This window comes from Orcinus orca, chromosome 6 (assembly GCF_937001465.1).
Source record: "Orcinus orca chromosome 6, mOrcOrc1.1, whole genome shotgun sequence".
NCBI lineage: Eukaryota > Metazoa > Chordata > Mammalia > Artiodactyla > Delphinidae > Orcinus > Orcinus orca.
The window spans coordinates 67270695-67291907 of record NC_064564.1 but is presented as its reverse complement, the minus strand read 5'-3'; the positions used below and the strand labels follow the sequence as shown (position 1 = coordinate 67291907).

General features: G+C 39.8%; 1 protein-coding gene across 3 annotated transcripts in view; it reads right to left on the bottom strand.

The window, feature by feature from the left end:
• Positions 1-21213, bottom strand: part of LOC101269532 (histone-arginine methyltransferase CARM1-like) — a 272045-nt gene that overhangs the window by 149825 nt on the left and 101007 nt on the right. For all 3 annotated transcript variants that reach the window (XR_004480189.2, XM_033417338.2, XM_033417340.2), the window contains exon 2: positions 20853-20978. Coding sequence is in view for 2 of the 3 variants with exons in the window: in XM_033417338.2 (XP_033273229.1) it covers positions 20853-20978 (126 nt within the window). In the remaining variant the exon portion in view is untranslated. The remainder of the gene's footprint in view (positions 1-20852; positions 20979-21213) is intronic.

The window sequence follows — 21213 nt, the reverse complement described above, 5'->3', positions numbered from 1 at the left end:
TCACAAAGAACCAGCTTTTAGTTTTATTGATCTTTGCTATCATTTCCTTCATTTCTCTTTCATTTATTTCTGATCTGACCTTTATGATTTTTTTCCTTCTGCTAACTTTGGGGTTTTTTTTGGTCTTCTTTCTCTAATTGCCTAGGTGTAAGGTTAGGTTGTTTATTTGAGATGTTTCTTATTTCTTGAGGTAGGATTGTATTGGTATAAACTTACCTCTTAGAACTGCTTTTGCTGCATCCCATAGGTTTTGGGTTGTCACGTTTTCATTGTCCTTTGTTTCTAGGAATTTTTTGATTTCCTCTTTGATTTCTTCAGTAATCTCTTGGTTATTTAGTAACATATTGTTTAGCCTCCATGTGTTTGTATTTTTTACAGATGTTTTTCCTGTAACTGATATCTAGTCTTACAGCGTTTTGGTCACAAAAGATACTCGATATGATTTCAATTTTCTTAAACTTACCAAGGCTTGATCTGTGACTCAAGATATGATCTATCCTGGAGAATTTTCCAAGAGCCCTTGAAAAGCAAGTGTAATCTGCTGTTTTTGGATGGAATGTCCTATAGATACCAATTACGTCCATCTTGTTTAATGTATCATTTAAAGCTTGTGTTTCCTTATTTATTTTCATTTTGGATGATCTGTCCATTGGTGAAAGTGGGGTGTTAAAGTCCCCTACTCTGATTGTGTTACTGTCGATTTCCCCTTTTATGGCTATTAGCCATCTGCCTTATGTAATGAGGTGCTCCTATGTTGGGTGCATAAATATTTACAATTGTTTTATCTTCTTCTTGGATTCATCCCTTGATCATTATGTAGTGTCCTTCTCTGCCTCTTGTAATAGTCTTTAAAGTCTATTTTGTCTGATATGAGAATTGCTACTCCCACTTTCTTTTGATTTCCATTTGCATGGAATATCTTTTTCCATCCCCTCACTTTCAGTCTGTATGTGTCCCTAGGTCTGAAGTGGGTCTCTTGTAGACAGCATATGTACAGGTCTTGTTTTTGCATCCATTCAGCCAGTCTATGCCTTTTGGTTGGAGCATTTAATCCATTTACATTTAAGGTAGTCATCGATACGTATGTTCCTGTTACCATTTTCTTAATTGTTTTGGGTTTGTTATTGTAGGTCTTTTCCTTCTCTTGTGTTTCCTGGCTAAAGAAGTTCCTTTAGCATTTGTTTTAGAGCTGGTTTGATGGTGCTGAATTCTCTTAGCTTCTGCTTGTCTGTAAAGGTTTTAATTTCTTGTTGGAATCTGAATGAGATCCTTGATGGGTAATCTTGGTTGTAGGTTTTTCCCTTTCATCACTTTAAATATGTCCTGCCACTCCCTTCTGGCTTGCAGAGTTTCTGCTGCAAGGTCAGCTGTTAACCTTATGGGGATTCCTATGTATGTTACTTGTTGCTTTTCCCTTGCTGCTTTTAATATTTTTTCTTTGTATTTAATTTTTGATAGTTTGATTAATATGTGTCTTGGTGTGTTTCTCCTTGGATTTATCCTGTATGGGATTCTCTGCGCTTCCTGGACTTGACTGACTATTTCCTTACCCGTATTAGGGAAGTTTTCAACCATAATCTGTTCAAATATTTTCTCAGTCACTTTCTTTTTCTCTTCTTCTCTGGGACCCCTATAATTTGAATATTGGTGTGTTTAATGTTGTCCCAGAGGTCTCTGAGATTGTCCACAATTCTTTTCATTCTTTTTTCTTTATTCTGGACTGCAGTAGTTATTTCCACTATTTTATCTTCCAGGTCACTTATCCGTTCTTTTGCCTCAGTTATTCTGCTATTGATTCCTTCTAGAGAATTTTTAATTTCATTTATTGTGTTGTTCATCATTGCTTGTTTGCTCTTTGTTTTTCGAGGTCCTTGTTAAACATTTCTTGTATTTTCTCCATTCTAAGATTTTGGATCATCTTTACTATCATTATTCTGAATTCTTTTTCAGTAGACTGCCTACTTCCTCTTCATGTGTTTGGTCTGGTGGGTTTTTACCTTGCTCCTTCATCTGCTGTGTTTTTCTCTGTCTTCTCATTTTGCTTAACTTACTGTGCTGCAGGTCTCCATTTCGCAGGCTGCAGGTCCATAATTCCTGTTGTTTTTGGTGTCTGCTCCCAGTGGGTAAGGTTGTTCAGTGGGTTGTGTAGGCTTCCTGGTAGAGGGGACTAGTGCCTGTATTCTGGTGGATGAGGCTGGATCTTGCCTTTCTGGTGGGCAGGTCCATGTCTGGTGGTGTGTTTTGCGGTGTCTGTGACCTTATTATGATTTTAGGCAGCCTCTCTGCTAATGGGTAGGGTCATGTTCCTGTCTTGCTAGTTGTTTGGCATAGGGTGCCCAGCATTGTAGCCTGCTGGTCATTGAGCGAAGCTGGGTCTTAGTGTTGAGATGGAGAACTCTGGGAGAACTTTTGCTGTTTGATAGTAGGTGGGGCCAGGAGGTGTCTGGTGGACCAAGGTCCTGAACTCGACTCTCACACCTTAGAGGCTCAGGCCTGAGATGGGCCAGAGAACCAAGACCCTGTCAGCCACATGGCTCAGAAGAAAAGGGAGAGGAAGGAAGGGAGGGAGGGAGGGAGAAAGGAAGGGTAAATACATAAAATAAAGTTATTAAAATAGAATAAAACTATTAAAAATAAAAAAATTAAACTAATAAGAGTGGAAGAAAGAAGAGAGCAACCAAACCAAAAATCAAATCCACCAATGATAAAAGCGTTAAAAACTACTAAAAAAAAAAAAAACAGAACAAACAAACAAAAAAACCAGGCAGTCACAACCCTAGGACAAATGGCAAAAGCTATACAGACAAAATCACACAGGAAGCATACACATACACACTCACAAAAAGAGAAAAAGGAAAAAATATATAAAATAAAAAAAGGAAGAGAGCAACCAAATCAATAAACAAATCTAATGATAGTAATCTCTAAATACTAAACTAAGATAAACATAAAACCAGAAACAAATTAGATGGAGAAAGCAAACCCCAAGTCTACAGTTGCTGCCGAAGTCCACCTCCTCAACTGTGGGATGATTCGATGTCTATTCAGCTATTCCACACATGCAGGGTACATCAAGTTGATTGTGGAGATTTAATCGGCTGCTCCTGAGGCTGCTTGAGCGATTTCCCTTTCTCTTCTTTGTTCGCACAGCTCCCGGGGTTCAGCTTTGGATTTGGTCCCGCCTCTCCGTGTAGGTCACCTGAGGGCATCTGTTCTTCACCCAAACAGGATGGGGTTAAAGTAGCAGCTGATTAGGGGGCTCTGGCTCACTAAGGCCAGGGGGAGGGAGGGGTATGGAATGTGGGGCGAGCCTGCGGCAGCAGAGGCCAACATGACATTGCACCAGTCTGAGGCACATCGTGTGTTCTCCTGGGGAAGTTGTCCCTGGAACACGGGACCCTGGCAGTGGCGGGCTGCACAGGTTCCCAGGAGGTGAGGTGTGGACAGTGACCTGTGCTTGCACACAGGTTTCTTGGTGGCTGCAGCAGCAGCCTTAGCGTTTCATGCCTGTCTCTGGGGCCTGCGCTGATAGCTGCGGCTTGTGCTTGTCTCTGGAGCTCGTTTAGGCTGCGCTCTTAATCCCCTCTCCTCGCGCACCAGGAAACAATGGTCTCTTGCCTCTTAGGCAGGTCCAGACTTTTTCCCGGACTCCCTCTGGGCTAGCTTTGGCACACTAGTCCCCTTCAGGCTGTGTTCACGCAGCCAACCCCAGTCCTCTCCCGGGGATCTGACCTCTGAAGCCCAAGCCTCAGCTCCCAGCCCCACCCCGCCCTGGCAGGTGAGCAGACAATCCTCTGGGGCTGGTGAGTGCTGGTCGGCACTGGTCCTCTGTGCCGGAATCTCTCCGTTTTGCCCTCTGCACCCCTGTTGCTGTGCTCTCCTCTGTGGCTCCGAAGCTTCCCCGTTTCTGCCAGTGAAGGGGCTTCCTAGTATGTGGAAACCTTTCCTCCTTCACAGCTCCCTCCCAGAGGTGCATGTCCTGTTCCTATTCTTTTGTCTCTGTGTTTTCTTTCTTCTTTTTCCCTACCCAGGTACGTGGGGAGTTTCTTGCCTTTTGGGAGGTCTGAGGTCTTCTGCCAGCATTCAGTAGGTGTTCTGTAGGGGTTGTTCCACATGTAGATATATTTCTGATGTATCTGTGTGGAGGAAGGTGATCTCCACGTCTTACTTCTCCACCATCTTGAAGGCGCCCCCCCCAACCAATCATATTTTTATAGACTTATTAACATATGATTTTTACTTTGATTATGAAACTTTTCAAAAGTACATAAAATACATAGATTAATGTAAAGATTTCTATCATTAAGATTCAAAATGTACTAAGATTTTGTAAATCTTAATTCATTTCTACAGTCATGTATTTTTTGTTTTCTTAGCTGGACATTTTAAAGCAAAACCCAGACATAATGTCATTTCATCCATAAACATATCAGTAGTATGCAGATATTTTTGTGCACATGTTCAGCAGGAAACGGGCCAGTGAATATGTAATAAATACTGAGAGCAGAGAGCATGGAGCAGCCATGCTCCAGCTGAGTTTAAGTGAAGTATGAGTTTTCCTCATAAGAGAAAAAAATTGAAAAATAGCTCCTAGAAACTTGGAGTCTTTAATTTTTGCTTTCTTGAGTCACTATCTGAAGCATAATCTCACATATACTCAATAGAATATCAACTTTAATATAGCAAAGGGGCATAAACAACTATAACGTACAACAAATCCAGTTACAGTTGGTCATTCCAACTTTCCTCTCTATGTAATTAATAAATAAGTAGACCAAGTATCATAAAAGATAAATTGACTTGACTTAACTGATATTTAGAGAACAGTCCACCCAAAAATAACAAAACACATATTATTTTCAAGTGCACGTGGAAAATTCACCAAGATGGACAATACTGTAGACCTGAAAACAAACTCCAACAAATCTGAAACCACTGATATCATATAAACCATGTTCTCAGACCACAAAAGAATCCAAGTAGAATATAGAAAGCTATTGGGAAAATGTCCAAGTGTTTGGGAATTTAACAATATACTTCCAAATAATCCATAGATCAAAAAAGAAACCTATAGGACAAAAAACAAATAACAATACAAATTATTTTGAACTGTATGGCAAGGAAAACAGAACATACCCAAATTTATTGAATAAAGCTAGGACAATGTGTAGAAAGAAATGTACAGCATTAAGTGTGTATATTGAAAAAAAAGAATGGAATGAAATAAATGATCTAGGCATCTACCTTAAGAAGTTAGAGAAGAGTAATCAGAGAATCAAAGTAATCAGAGGAAGAAAATAAAGAGCAGGAATCAATAAGATAGAAAATGGACAAAACAGAGAAAATGAATGAAACAGCTGTTTCATGAAAAGTATCAATAAAGTTGATAAACCTCTAGCTAGACTAATCGAGGAAAATAACCTATTTCCAATATAAAAAATGAGAGAAAGGACATCATTACAGATGATACCGAGATAAAGGAATATTATGAACAAATTAATGGCAACTAATTTGACAACCTGGATGAAATGAACAAATTCCATAAAAGACATAAACTATTACAGCTCATTCAATAAACAGTAAACACATTAAATAGACCTATATATATATTTAATAAATTGACTTTGTAGTTAACAATCTTCTCCCAAAGACAACTCAAGGTCCATTTGGCTTCAGTTGTTAATTCTAACAAACATTTGAGGAAGAAGCAATGCCAAATTCTACACAAAGAGTTTACAGATTAGGGAGCCTGCCCCAATTTTATAAGACCAGTACTACTCTGATACACAAATCAAACAAAAACATAAAGAAAGCAATACCTATGGAACACAGACACAAAAATTATTTATAAAATCCTAGCAAATCTAGTTTAGCAATATATAGAAAGGATCATACATCACAACAATGATGTTTAACTCAGAAATTCAAGGTTGTTTTAACATTCACAAATCAATAAATGTAATTCATGATATTAATAGGCTAAATATAAAAATGATGCAATCATCATAGATTCAGAAACAGCATTTCACAAGACAATTCAAGATAGAAACTATTAGCAAATTAGGAGTAGAATGGACTTTCTTCAACCTGATAAAAGACATCTACAAAAAGGAACTACTGCTAATGGTGAAAAGTGAATGCTTTCCCTGAGACACATGAACAAGGTAAGGATTTCCATTCTCATTTCTTCTAGGCAACACTGTACTAGAGGTCCTAGCTGGTGCAATAAGCACGAAAAAGAAGTTTAAAAAAAATACAGATAGGAAAGCAAGAAGTAAAACTGTCCCTAATCCAAGAAGATATAATCATTTATGCAGAAAATCCTAGTAATCTACACAAGAAACCTACAAGAACTAAGTGACTTAGCAAGATTGCAGAATCGTGCTTACATATTAAAAAAAAAAAAGTCAACTGTCTTTCCAAAGCAATGGATAATAAATGGGCTGCTTGATGAAGAACAGGATATTTGCGTGATTTCAAAGTGCCTTCACACAGGTTGCTTATTAGCTACATCTAACAGGGAAAGCATAGTAACTTTATAGTGGAGAAACTGAAAAACATCTTGACCTGGTGATCAAAATTTCTATTATCAACAAGGGGTAGATAGACCTCAATGCTCCCTGATGTGAAATCCTGAGAAGGACACAAGAGCAGTTAGGTAGTTTTCTGACTAGGGACGCATAACCTGAATCTTTCCATGAGGAAACATAAGAAAAACTCAAATTGGGGAATATTCTATAAAATAACTGGTCTCTATTCTCCGAATAACACAATATCATGAAAGAAAAGGTTGAGGAACTGTTCCAAATTAACGTAGTCTAAAGAGACAAGACAACTAAATGCAATGCACGATCCTGGACCAGATCCAGAACTAGAGAGGGAAAAGAGATGCAAAAACATTATTGGGACAATATTTTAAAGTGGGTTATGGATGGTAGATTAAATATAAATATTGAATAGATGTTAAATTCCTGAATTTGGTAATTCTACTGTGGTCACGTAAGAGAATATTCTTATTTGTAGGCTATACCTCGTGAAACACTAAAGAGTAAAGAAGTATGACATGTGCAAATTACTCTCCAATGGTTCAGGAATATAATAATATGTGTTTATATATATGTACAGACATATACAGAGATGGATATAATATGAAAAAGTATTGTAAATTAATGAACCTGTTCAAAGGGTATTCAGAAGTTCTCTGTTATGTTTATGCAACTTCTCCGTAAGTTGGAAATTTTTTCAAAACAAAAAAAGATAAAGAAACTTCTCCAAGATTCATAATTCCCAGAATAAGGTTCACCTGTGTCTTTATTTCTTTTTCTCACTTAGTGGAATGTTGATAAGAGTGCGCTTTTCCATGTTTCTATTATCATCCCAATTAATGACATGAGTTTTCTATATTAAACATCAACCCATGAAGAGTGCAGGGGCAGATGGGAAGCTGTTGAAAGAACAGAGGCTTACATTTTCTCTTTGTCCCTTGGGCAACTTCCTTCATATCTACGAGCCTTAGTGTCTTTGTGTAAAAATGGGAATAAGTAATAATATACCAACTTCACAGGGATGCTGTGAGAATTACAATAAAAGTATAAATACATAGTTGTAAAAGGTATATTAAAAAGTACATACATAATGTTCAGGCAATACTGGGCCTCTGCTTCATGCCCTCAGATACTTTCAATCTCCCTCAAAATCCTCACCATGACCTCCAATGTCTCACCTAATCTGGCCTCTCGTTCTCTGATCTCACCACTTTCCTTCTCCCATTTCATCTAGTCCCTCTGTTCTTAGTGCCATTCTGCAAGCATTCTCTGCCTCAAGGTCTTTGCAGCTCTGTTCGCCTGTCTCGACCACCCTTAGCCCAGGCACACACAAGGCTCCTCCCCTCTGCTACAGCTCTCTACTCAAAACACAGATGTCTTATCAGTGAAGCTTTCCCGCTACTGACAAAACAGTAAACACACTTAATTCCTATTCTCTGCCTCTTTCCCTGATTTATTTTTCTTTTCAGGGCTTATCACACACAACCCACCATATATGTCCATTTACTAATTGTCTGTGTCCTCTTAAAATGTCAGCTATATGATTGTAAGGACTTTTATTTATTCAGCACTGTATATTTAGCACATAAATAAGTGTTTGGCACATACACTCTCAATATTTGTGGAATGAATGAATGAACAGGGAGTAAATCTTGCACATATCTAGTACATGCACAGTCAATGCTTCACAGAAATCATCTTAAGACCATTTAATGAGAATGTTTTTTTCTCTGTTGACACCTGTCATTATTAAATATCCCCACTGCTTCTAAATGAATTTAAATGCACTGGATTTCACCGTAGTCTTTGAGATCACTGGCGATTATTTAATATGTAACCAAATCAGGCTTGCAGGTCACTGAGTCACAATTTTGAAGAAGGAAAGGAGGGAGGAAAGAAATATTCCTCACACAGACATCTGAATATTTGCTCATTTCTTTCTTAGTGGTTCCACCTAATTATCAAGACAGGGCAACTCCCCAGTAAAGCTGGATTTTCTTTCTTACCCAAGTTACAGTAATTGGCAGCTGTTCACTCACTTCTAAATATAAAATAGCACCCTCACATTTCAAATGCCACATCCTCTTACTCCAGAAAAGCAGAGCACATCTCAAAAATTCAGCGATCGTATCTGATGGGCAGTGACACCAATAGACGGTCCTCTGTCAACACCCAGGCTGACAAATGACAATCAATATCCCACTGCCACATGGGACCCTCCGAGTCACAGCCAGCTTGTTCCTCACTTGCCACTACCTTCCTGCAGCTGTAGGTTCCAGCCTGCATCACGACCTGCCCTGACAGATCCAGAATGAGGGGTCAGCTTTTTGGCTTGCTCCGTTTCCAGGGCCAGAAAAATCAGGCAGCCGACTCCCCAGGGACTTTCACTGAGTTTGAAAGCTACTATTCAATTAATCCATGGACGACCACCAATTTGCAAACATATGCATTTGCAGTCCTTTTGGTGCTGGGATTCACTTTCAGCAGAGATCAAGAGACACATGAACTCCAGGATTAGGAAGATGTCATGAGGCATCCTTGGCAAAATCCTCAAGTCAGAAACTCCTGTTAACAATTATTTTTCCTTCTTACAGAGGAATGAGACTAATAAATTATAGCCAGTGCTCTAAAGCATGGTGAGCCCAGGTCTTGGTGCTCATTCCTAAAGTACAGGTTACACACTGAACCAACTAAGAATTCATTATACGAGAATTAGTCCTATCCAAAGGGCTTCTTATTTAGAAACTTTTTTCCCTGCTTTTTTTATTGGTATAAACGGATTAAGAAGTATCTTAGTACTCTAAATTACTGAGCCCAAAGTCTCTGTCTCAAGAAATGTAATGGAAAGGATTAGTATACTCTCTCTACTTGTCACCTAAGTCAACAGAATGATGACAGGGACCTTGGTGTAGGATCAGCGCCCCCAGTACTAAGTGAGCCATGTTGGTTCTGGGCCTTATGACTATCCAAGCTATTTAAGATTATATCCTTCAGGTAGAGGGACAGAAGTAGTGTGGTAGTACATGGCAACTGCTTGGCCATTGGATGCGATAGAGAATAAAATACATCCCAAGTTCTTTACACTTTGTCTATTGAAATCTCAAAATTTCCATTTCACTGCAATTTAAAGGTTCAAAGATAAGTTTCAACCAGAAAATGAAGGCAGCCTCAACTTTGAGAGTCCCTAAACATGAAGTTCCCAGGCCTGCTAAGACTTTTGGTACCAACTCTGAACAGTACCATAAGCTTGAAACATGGATATCACAGAAATGTGAATTCTATCTATAGTTTTCCAGTATGGTTTCCTTGAGCATTAAGTGCTCTAAGTGAGTACACATTAAAAGAAAGGTTTTCCATTCAGTCTTCTTGCTGTGCAATTGCATCTTATTCTTTTCACTGGTTCCTTTCTTTCTTAAAACTAAATGTGTCATTACAGAAGGATGCACTGTGGTGTTGGAGTAGGTAACTCTAGATTTAAATCCTTGATCAGTAATTATTAGTCATATTACCTTAAGAAAATGACCGATATTCTCTGAATCTCAGTTTCCTCATCAGTAAGATGACCAATTAAATCCTTCAAGTGGACAGTACATTAGATAATAGGTTTAATGTTTATAGTATAAAAAGTTAAAATAACATTCTGCTCTTAACTTGGTTATGCTGATCACATAGCCCAGAAAAAAATTTCCATTTATTAAAGCCTTGAATTACTGAAATCCACAAACTACCAAAAAATTATAAAACATTCACATGCTGAGATAAGCCACATCCTGATTTTCATTACCAAAGATAGGAATTTCTTGTTTTATTAAAACTGACTCAACCATAACCCAATCAGAACTGCAGACTGTCAAACAATTATACACCAAGGCTTCCCTGGTGGCGCAGTGGTTGAGAGGCCGTCTGCTGATGCAGGGGATGCGGGTTCGTGCCCCGGTCCGGGAAGATCCCACATGCTGTGGAGCGGCTGGGCCCGCGAGCCATGGCCGCTGAGCCTGCGCATCCGGAGCCTGTGCTCCGCAACGGGAGAGGCCACAACAGTGAGAGGCCCGCGTACCGCAAAAACAAACAAACAAACAAAAACAATTATACACCAGTAAAATGAACAACCGCAAGAAATGGATAAATTCCTAGAAATGAACAATCTGCCAAAACTGAATCAGGAAGAAATAGAAAATATGAACAGACTGATGACCAGTAATGAAACTGAATCAGTAATTTAAAAACTCTCAACATACAAAGGTCCAGGACCAAACAGCCTCACAGGTATGCTCTACAGACATTTAAAGAAGACTTAACACTTATCCTTCTCTATTAAACTCAAAAAATTAAAGAGGAATAAATGCTTCTGAACTCATTCTATGAGGCCAGTATTACCATGATACTGAAACCAAAGACACCACAAACAAGAAAATTATAAGCCAATATCACTGACTAACATAGATGCAAAATCCTTGACAAAATATTAGCAAACCAAATTCAATAATACATTAAAAGGATCACACAATACAGTCAAGTGGAATTTATCCTAGGGATTCAAGGATGGTTCAATATCTGCAATTCAATCAACATGCTACACCACATTAACAAACTGAAAAATAAAAATCATACAGTCATCTCAATAGATACAGAAAATGCTTTTAACAAAATTCAACTTCCATTTATGATAAAAACTCTCAACAAAGTGGATACAAAGGGAAAATACCTCAACGTAATAAAGGCCATATGTGACAAACCCACAGCCAACATCATACTCAGTGGTGAAAAGCTGAAACATTTTTTCTAAAATCAGGAACAAGACAAGGATGCCCACTCTCTCCACTTTTATTCAACATAGTATTGGAAATCGTAGCCATCACAATCAGATAAGAAAAAGAAAAGGAATATGAATTGGAAAAGAAAAGGTAAAACTATCATTGTTCACAGAAGACATGATACTACATAGTGAAAATCCTGAAGATGCCACCAAAAAACTATTACAACTAATGAATGCATTCAGTAAAGTTGCAAGATACAAAATTAATATACAGAAATCTACTGCATGTCTATACTCTAATAACAAACTATCAGAAAGAGAAATTAAAAATGCAATCCCATATTCAATTGCATTAAATAATAAAATACCTAGGAATAAATCTAACCAAAGAGGTTAAAGACTTGTACTCTCAAAACTATAAGACACTAATGAAAGAAACTGAAGATGACACAAGCAAATGGAAAGATACACCATGCTTATGGCTTGGAAGAATTAATATTGTTAAAATGACCAAAGGCAATCCACAGATTCAGAGTAATCCCTGTCAAAATACCAGTGGCATTTTTCACAGAACTAAAGCAAATAATTTTTAAATTTGTATGGAAACATAAAAGACCCTGAATAGCCAAAGCAATCTTGAGGAAGAAGAACAAACTATACTACAGAGTTATAGTGATAAAAGCTACAGTGGCACAAAAACAAACACATAGTCAATGGAATAGAGAGCCCAGAAATGAACCCACATTTATATGATCAAATATTATATGACAGAGGAGGCAAGAATTTACAATGGAGAAAGACAGCCTCTTCCATAAATGATGGTGGGAAAACTGAACAGCTAAATGTAAAAGGATAAAACTGGACTACTTTCTTACACCCTATACAAAAATAAATTCAAAATGGATTAAAGGCTTAAATGTAAGATCTGAAACCATAAAAGCCCTAGAAGAAAACACAAGCAGTACTCTCTCTGACAGCTTAGCAATATATATAGATATATTTTTTGATGTGTTTCTTTAGGCAAGAGAAACAAGAGCAAAAATAAATAAATGGGACTATATCAAATTAAAAAGCTTTTGCCCAGCAAAGGAGACTATCAACAAAACAAAAGGCAGCCTACCAAATGGGAGAAGATATTTTCAAATGATATGTATGATAAGGGGCTAATATCCAAACTGTACGAAGACCTCATACAACTCAACATCAAACAAACAACCTGAGTAAAAATGGACAGAGGATCTGAATAGACATTTTTCCAAAAAAGACATACAGATGGCCAACAGACACATGACAAGATGCTCAACATCACTAATCATCAGGGAAATGTAACTCAAAACCACAATGAAATATCACCTCACACCTGTCAGGACAGCTATTGTCAAAAAGGAATAAATAACAAGTATTGGAGAGGATGTGGAGAAAAGGGAACGCATGTGCACTGTTGGTGGAATTGTAAATTGTTATAGCCATTGTGGAAAATAGTGTGGAGTTTCCTCAAAAAATTAAAGATAGGACTGCCATCTGATTCAGCAATTTCACTTCTGTGTATTTACTCCAAGAAAACAAAAACACTAATTCAAAAAGGTACATGCACACCAATGTTTAGTGCAGCATTATCTACAGTAGCCAAGAAATGGAAGCAGCTAAGTGTGCATGAAATGGATAAAGAAGATGCAGTATATATATATACACTGGAATATTACTCAGCCATAAAAAATCTTGCACTTGTGACAACATGGATGGATTTAGAGGGTATTAGCTAAGTGAAATAAGTCAGATGGAGAAAGACAAATACCATAATGATCTCACTTATATGTGGAATCTAAAAAACAAAACAAATGAACAGACAAAAAATGAAAACAGACTCGCAGATACAGAGAACAAATGAATGGTTGTCAGATGGGAGTCAGGTGGGAGGTGGGGTGAAACAGGGGAAGGGGATTAAGAGATATAACCTCCAGCGATAGAGTCACAGGTGTAGAAAACAAACTTATTACCAGGTTACCAGGTGGGGGGGAGGGGGGAAGTATAAATTGGGGGATTGGCATTGACATATACACACTACTACATATAAAACTATACACACTACTACATACAGATAACTAATAAGGACCTACACAGGGAACTCTTCTCAATACTCTGTAATGACCTATGTGGGGAAAGAATCTAAAGAATAGATATATGTATATGTACAACTGACTCACTTTGCTGTGAGTACAGCAGAAACTAACAACATTTTAAATCAACTATACTCCAATACAAATTTTTAAAAAAGAAAAGGGAAAAAGAAAAATGCCACAGGGATATAATGTACAGCATAAGGAATAAAGTCAACAATAATATAGTAACTTTTTTTTTTCTGGCCACGCCTCACGGCTTGCAGGATTTTAGTTCCCCGACTAGGGACTGAACCTGGGCCAAGGCAGTGGAAGTGCCTGAGTCCTAACCACTGGACTGCCAAGAATTCCCAACAATGTTGTAGTAACTTTGTATGGTGACAGATGGTTACTAGACTTATCGTGGTAATCATTTCATAATGTAAGCAAACGTCAAATCACAGTGTAGCATACCTGAAACTAACATAATATGTCAACTATATTTCAATAAAAATAAACAAATGCACATACTATAAAGTCAAATGGGAAAAAAAAAATTCCCCCATGCTCTTTTACAGTCAAGCTCCCCCTAACTCCCAGCCCCAGACAATCACTGATCAACTTTCTGCAACTATAGATCAACTATGCCTGTTCTAGAATTTTATATAAATGGAATTATACGATATGGACTCTTACATACCTGGTTTATATCGCTCGATTTAAAACTTTTGAGATTGATCTATGTAGTTGAGTTCCCCAGTCATTCATTTCTTTTTATTAATAAGTAGCTTTCCATTGTATAGATGTGGCATAGTTTGTCCATCCACATGCTAATGAACAGCTATCTGAGTTGTTTCCAGATTTTGGCTATGGTAATAAAGCTGCTGTAAAAATTCCTGTCCAGGTCTTTCGGCATACATAACGCTTTTCCTTCTCTTGGGTAAATATCTTGGCATGGATTTGTTGGGTCATAGGATAATGCATATTTAACTTTTTAAGAAAGTCTCATTTTCCTCTGGGTCTCACCCACAAAGAGAATGGTTGCCAGTAAGTTGTATATATGTAATAGCAATTGCTATGTCATGTTTTAGGATGAGCAGGAGGGGTACCTGCCTGCAACCCTTTGGGATGGGGGTGCAAGGGGGCTACAAATGCTAGAATGAAGGACAGCTTTTCTGTGAAGTAGAAGCACATATATTAGCAGTGAAATTCTTCCCATTTTTTTCAGTCTCTTTACAGGTGTCCTCTGGTTTTTCCCTGGAAGTAAAATGCCTGTCGTACTTTCTGCATGGGGATGAAGGAAGGAGGAGAGAGGCTGTAGAGAGCCTGCTGATAGCATCATCAGGTAGAGAGACATTTAGTTAATCCCATCTGGCTCCCCCGTCCTCACTGCTAGCCTCCATATTACTGTCTGATTGAGTCTGGAGCCCCTGGGGTTCTCTTTTATAGCAGCACCCACTCATAGATTCTGAGCTGCTCCTTCTTCTCTCTGATCACCCATCTTCTAGGAATTTGTTGAACTTGCATTTCCTGATGGTCCTTCCTTCATTCTCTTCACTCTTGCTGTGTCTGTTATTTTACTGAGGTGTCGGGAGAGAGGAGGAAAATGATTGTCTTTGGTATGTAGCCCTCACCCAGAAATCAATGGATCTGATTCAGTGCACTAATCTTGTACTAAATTTTGCGACTGAAACTTCCCTAGCCAAGCTCATCAAAGACCCTGTTGTTTAATCCAGCGCACACCTTTACGTCTTTTTCCTACTCCATCTCTCTGTAACATCTGGATAACCTTGCTCCTTTCTTAAGTGTGCTGTTGACTTCCACAGTACTACTCTCACTTGGTTTTCTCCTGCCTTTCTGGCTGCTGCTTTCAGTCTCATTTCCACACTTCCTATTCTCTGCCCATAAATGTCGGTGGTTCCTTAAGGTGTCTCTTTAGGTCTTTGTTTTTTCTCACTCTATATATTCTCCCTAATCTTGTTGCCCAATGTGCTCTTCTAAACCCCATTCTTGCCGTGTTTAAACAGTCCCTTTCCTGAGAAGCCTTCCTCGACCCTCAAGGCTGAGGTAGGTGCCCTGACTAATGTCCCCACAGCACTTAAGAGACTCGTTCCGAACTTCTCATATTGCTTGCTCCTCCAACCTTAAGATCTCTCAGAGTCCGAGGCTGTGTTTTTCATCCAGAGCAGCCCACCTGGCATATGGATGGTGATCAATAAATATTTGCTGGACTGAACTGAGACAACAGATATTTTTAAATGCTTTGTGTTTTATACATGTTATTACCAGGAATAACAGTAAAATTTGCACTTTGAAGAAAAAATTTGCCAGAGAAAGATAAACCTCAAGTTAATCAGAGAAAAACAAATTCTTAATTGTGTAACGATAAGTTAATGCTGTTGTGCAGAAACTAATGATGCAGTGAAGAAATTAAGGACGCACACTTTCATGTGAAAATTATATCCTCTTCATTCCTTGGCACCTCTACAGAGCCAGAACCAATATAGATTTCACCCATCAAAAAAGTCTCATACCCATGTCCACAGCAGTATTGTTCATGGGGGCCAAAAAGTGGAAGCAACCCAAGTGTCCATTGATGGATGAATGGATAGACAGGGTGTGCTATATGCATAGAATGAAACATTTTTCAGCCTTAAAAAGGAAAGAAATTCTGACACATGTGATAACATGGATAAAACATGAGGACATTACGCAAAGTGAAATAAGTCAGTCACAAGAGTACAGGTACTATAGAATTTCGTTTCTGTAAGGTGCCCTAGAGTGGTCAAAGTCACAGCAACAGAAAGTAGAATGGTGGTTGCCAGGGCTGGTGGGGAGGCAGGGAATGGGGAGTTGTTATTTAATGGGTGAAGAGTTTCAGTTTTGCAAGATGAAAAGAGTTTGGAGATGGATGGTGAGAGTTGTACGACAATGTGATTGTACTTCATGCCACTGAATTGTACTCTTAAAATGCGTTAAGATGGTACATTTAAAATTATGCATATTTTACCACAATTACAAATAAAATTAAAAAGTCACACACACACAAGGAATTGCAGGCTGTCGTATCTGACCTACAAATACAGCCTTCTCTCTGTATCTGGGAGCCAGTTCTTGTGAAAGCAGGACTTCCTCATATTTATTTTATTATTAAAGATAAAACTCCCCCTCAGTACTCCAAAAATGTTTATTAAGTTGTTCTTGTTTGAATTTTAACATGGAGGTCCTACTAAGATGCTCACACAGACTTATCTATCAGAGCTTGCCTGAGAAATGCACCCTACAAGCTCCTTGGGTTCAGGCCTATCTTTCTTGGCTACTGGGGCGAGTCTAACTGCGCTAAGGTAGTCATTTGTACTCACCGAGGCTGCTTCTAAATTATTTGTTGTTCATTGCTATCTGGATATCTAGCTTTATTTCTGTCTCAAGCCTATTTGAATTATTTCTGTCCATTGGATGTCTAGTCCCCTCTAACAAATGAAAAGTACTGAGAGGTTGGTATTCATCCTCATTTGGTATTGTCTGTCTACAGTTTTGGAGATATCTTAAATGACTAAAGCACCTACTTATCTATAACTTAGGTCTACATTTTACCAAGACTAGGGGCCTATCTCTACTGAACTGTTAAGAGGGTTGCCTGTGGAACATCCTGTACTACTGATATTATTTTTCTTAGCTGTAGAAGAAATTCTATTTTCTTTCTTTCTTTTTTTTTTTTTTTTCTGTACGCAGGCGTCTCACTGCTGTGGCCTCTCCCGCCGCTGAGCACAGGCTCCGGACGCGCAGGCTCAGCGGCCATGGCTCACGGGCCCAGCCACTCCGCGGCACGCGGGATCCCCCCCGGACCAGAGCACGAACCCGTGCTCCCCGCATCGGCAGGCGGACTCCCAACCACTGCGCCATCAGGGAAGCCCTGTAGAAGAAATTCTAAAATGCCTTGTCCATGAATGTCTTTCTTGGAAAATATGTGTTTGTGTCTGATTTGATTTGACCTAGGAATGAAGTTTTCTGTACTATCGTTCTCTGGAGTTTATAAATGAGAAAATCTCCCTCCTCCTTACGAAGAAAAAGTTCTGGGAAATACTCCTCCGTGGGTCTCTCCTTTTAAAATTTTTTAAAAAATAAATTTGCTTTTTTTTTTTTTTTTTTGCAGTACGCGGGCCTCTCACTGTTGTGGCCTCTCCCGTTGCGGAGCACAGGCTCCGGACGCGCAGGCTCAGCGGCCATGGCTCATGGGCCTAGCCGCTCCGCGGCATGTGGGATCTTCCCGGACCGGGGCACGAACCCATGTCCCCTGCATCGACAGGCGGACTCTCAACCACTGCGCCACTAGGGAAGCCCTGTAGCATTCTTTTTCTTTAATAAATTTGTAGTATTTCTTTTAAAAAAAATAAATGTGTAGCATTTCTTTCTTTCTTTATTTTAATAAATTTGTCCATGGGTCTCTAGATGGGACTCAAATATGCCTTACTGGGTAGGCCATGAATGCCAGGCTTTCACCACTCTCCACCTGGGCTCTTTCTCAGGGTGGTGTATGCAGCAAGCAACCCTGAGGTATGAAGTAATATCTTCCTCTGGAACAAAGAGCAAGCCTGGTTACTGCTTGCTATTAAACAGAAGTTCCCCAAGCTCAGTGTTCCTCTCCTGTAATGCATCCCACTGCATGTGCAGGCACCCATCTTATCCTCCACATCTGTCTGGAGGATTTGGGGCTTAAAGAACTCAGAGAAAATATGCTCACACTTTGGCTGCTGCTCTTTTCCTGAGAGTCTAAAATCGTCTTTTACCTCTGCACCAGGAGTCTTAATGTCTTCTGTCAGCATTCATGGAATAGTGGCAACCTAACTTGTTAGTTTACAAATCAGATAAAATTCAATTAATATTGTTAAAATGACAATTCTCACCAAACTGATCAATCTCAATCACAATCAGACCAAGCACTTTTGTAGAAATTGACAACTTAATTATAAAATGTATATATAAATGCAAAGGACCAAAAATACCTAGAACAATCTTGATAAAGGAGAACAAACTTAAATGGACTTCAAGTGTTACTTTAAAGGTGATCCAGACAATGTGATACTGGCACAAAGATAATCAAGAGAACAGAATAGAGAGCTCTGAAATAGACCAAGTCTATATACAATCATTTAACTTGCAAAAGTCTTTTCAACAAACAGGGCTAGAATAAATGGATATCCATATAGTCTAAAAATAATCTTTGGCTAAATACCTTACACCAAATAAAAAATGATTAAGATTGACTGTATACCTAAAATATAAAATCTGAAGCTATAAAACTTATGAAAGGAAATATAAAATAAAAGGATAAACTGGCATTCATCAAAATTTAAAACTTCTTCTCAACATATCATTAGGGAAATAAATGAGCAAGCTATAGACTAGAAGATAACACCCATTAACTACATATGTGATACATATCTGGTATCCTGGATATATAAAGAACAATTCCATAGATAAACAACCAGTTAGTAACAAGCAAATGATTTTAATTCATAATCATGTGAAAAACTGCTTAACATCATTAGGTATCAGGAAAATGTAAATTAAAACCACAATGAGATACACCCCACCAGATACACACCCACCAGAATGAAAAAACAACTTAAAAGACTGAACGACCAAATGCTGGCAAAGATGTGGAGCAATCAGAACTCTCACACATTATTGGTGGGAGTGTAAAACGGTACGACTACTTTGGAAAAAATTCTGGCTATTTCTTATAAAACTAAGCATACACTTATTCTATGCCCCAGCAATTCTACTCCTAGATACTGATCCAACAGGAACGAGAAAATATATACGGTAAAAGAATATTCATCATAGCCAAATGGAAATGGTGATCTTCTACAGCTAAAGATATAAAGAAGGAACCACAACAAGATGGTAGGAGGGATGCAGATGTCGTACAGTCAAGACCCACGCCCCCAGGTGGGTGACCCATAAATGGGGAGATAATTACATTGCAGAGGTTCTCCCCAAGGAGGGAGTGGCCTGAGCCCCACAATGGGCTTCCCACCTGGGGGGTCCCACACCAGGAAGATGAGCCCCTAGAACATTTGGCTTTGAAGGCCAGTGGGGCTTACTTTCGGGAGTTCCAAAAAGCTGTGGGAAACAGACTCTGCTCTCAAAGGGTGCACACAAAATCTCACACACTCTGGGACCCAAGGCAGAAGCGGTAATTTGAAAGGAGCCTCCCAGAGAGGCAGGAGGCAAATGGAGCTTACCCTGGGGACACAGACACTGGTAGCAGCCATTTGGGGAGCTCACTGTACCACATGGGCACTGGTGCTGGTAAGCGCCATTTTGGAATCCTCCCTCTAGCTTATTAGTGCTGGGACGTGGCCCTGCCTACCAGCCTTTCAGCCTCAGTACTGGGATGCCTCAGGCCAAGCAACTAGCCAGGTGAACATGGCTCACCCACCAGCAGGCCCATGGCCTTAAGACCCCCTGAGCCCACAGCTGCCCCTGTCCATCAGAGAGGCCAGGACCCAGGGCTGGCTCCACATACCAGTGCGCTAGCACCAGCCCTGGGACCCCCAGGGCCCTACAGCCAGAGACACTGGGACCCAGCTCTGTCTACCAGTGAGCCGGCATGAGCCAGCAGTAGGCCCAGGACCTGGTCTTACCCACCATTGGGTGGATACCAGTCCTGGGTTCCCCTGGGCCCCAGCCCCACCTAGCAGCAGGCAGACACCAGCCCCAGGACCACTGAAGCCCTGCAGCCTGCCATACCAGGATTTAGCCTGCCCACCAGCAGGCCAGCACTAGCCTCCAGACTCACAGGGCACTGCAGCCAGTCACCCGGTTCCCCCCAGCAACGAGCCGGCACTAGCTCTGGGGCCCCCTGGGCCTCAGCCTCACCCACCAGCAGGTCGACACCAGCTTTCGGACCCCCCGGATCCTACAGCCAGCAGCCTCATGACCCAGCCCCACCCACCAGCAGCCAGAAATCTTTCAGAGTGCCTTTGAGTCTTTTCTTAAAATACTTCTAGTTATACTTTAATTTACCTCCCTATTGCTAGACATTTGTTGTCCAGAGTCTAAAAATGCTCAGCAAGTGATTCAAAGACAAAAACAGGATGAAATCATTGACGCTCAAACTGAAAATCACATTTCGGCAAACTCCACCTTCAAGGAGAATCAACAACAGCGGTGAAGATCTGGACAATCCTTGGTGTCCTTTCCTGCAGCTTTGGATGAAGGAGAACCAAAGCAGGGTTGGGGGGCGGGGTATTAGCACACAAAAGTTCTCACGGTCTAGGGAAGGCTGACTGTTCTCTAGCCACCACATCAAGTTAAGCACCAGAACCAGTTCTAAATCATTCTATCAATGGATGGCAACTCACATCAGGAAACACGGTGCCGAAAGTCAACCAATCAGGAGATTTGCCTTTGGAAAAGCCAGGGGCTTGGAAAAGACACAAAACTTACCAGCATGAGACTCAAACTTCAGCAAAGCACTGTGGTAGCCCAGAAAAATCAAGATGGACTCCTTCCCCACACAGCAACATTCAGTGTCTCTGTTGAGTGAGCATCTGAAGACACAGACACCATCAGCTATAAAAGGTGGGAAAGAAAAGGATTAGGAAAATCCATTTTGAGGACTATAAAAAGGTTCAGCCATTCCTGCATTTCTGTTTTCAAGGCTCCCCATTTCTATCTCCTTAATATAATGCCTCCTGGGACATAAGTGAACATGAGGATGAATGTAACCACGGTCAAAAAAATAATTCTTCGCATATGGCTTAACAAAGGGCTCAAAACTGACTCTTGTCTCTTGCCTTTGTGTCTA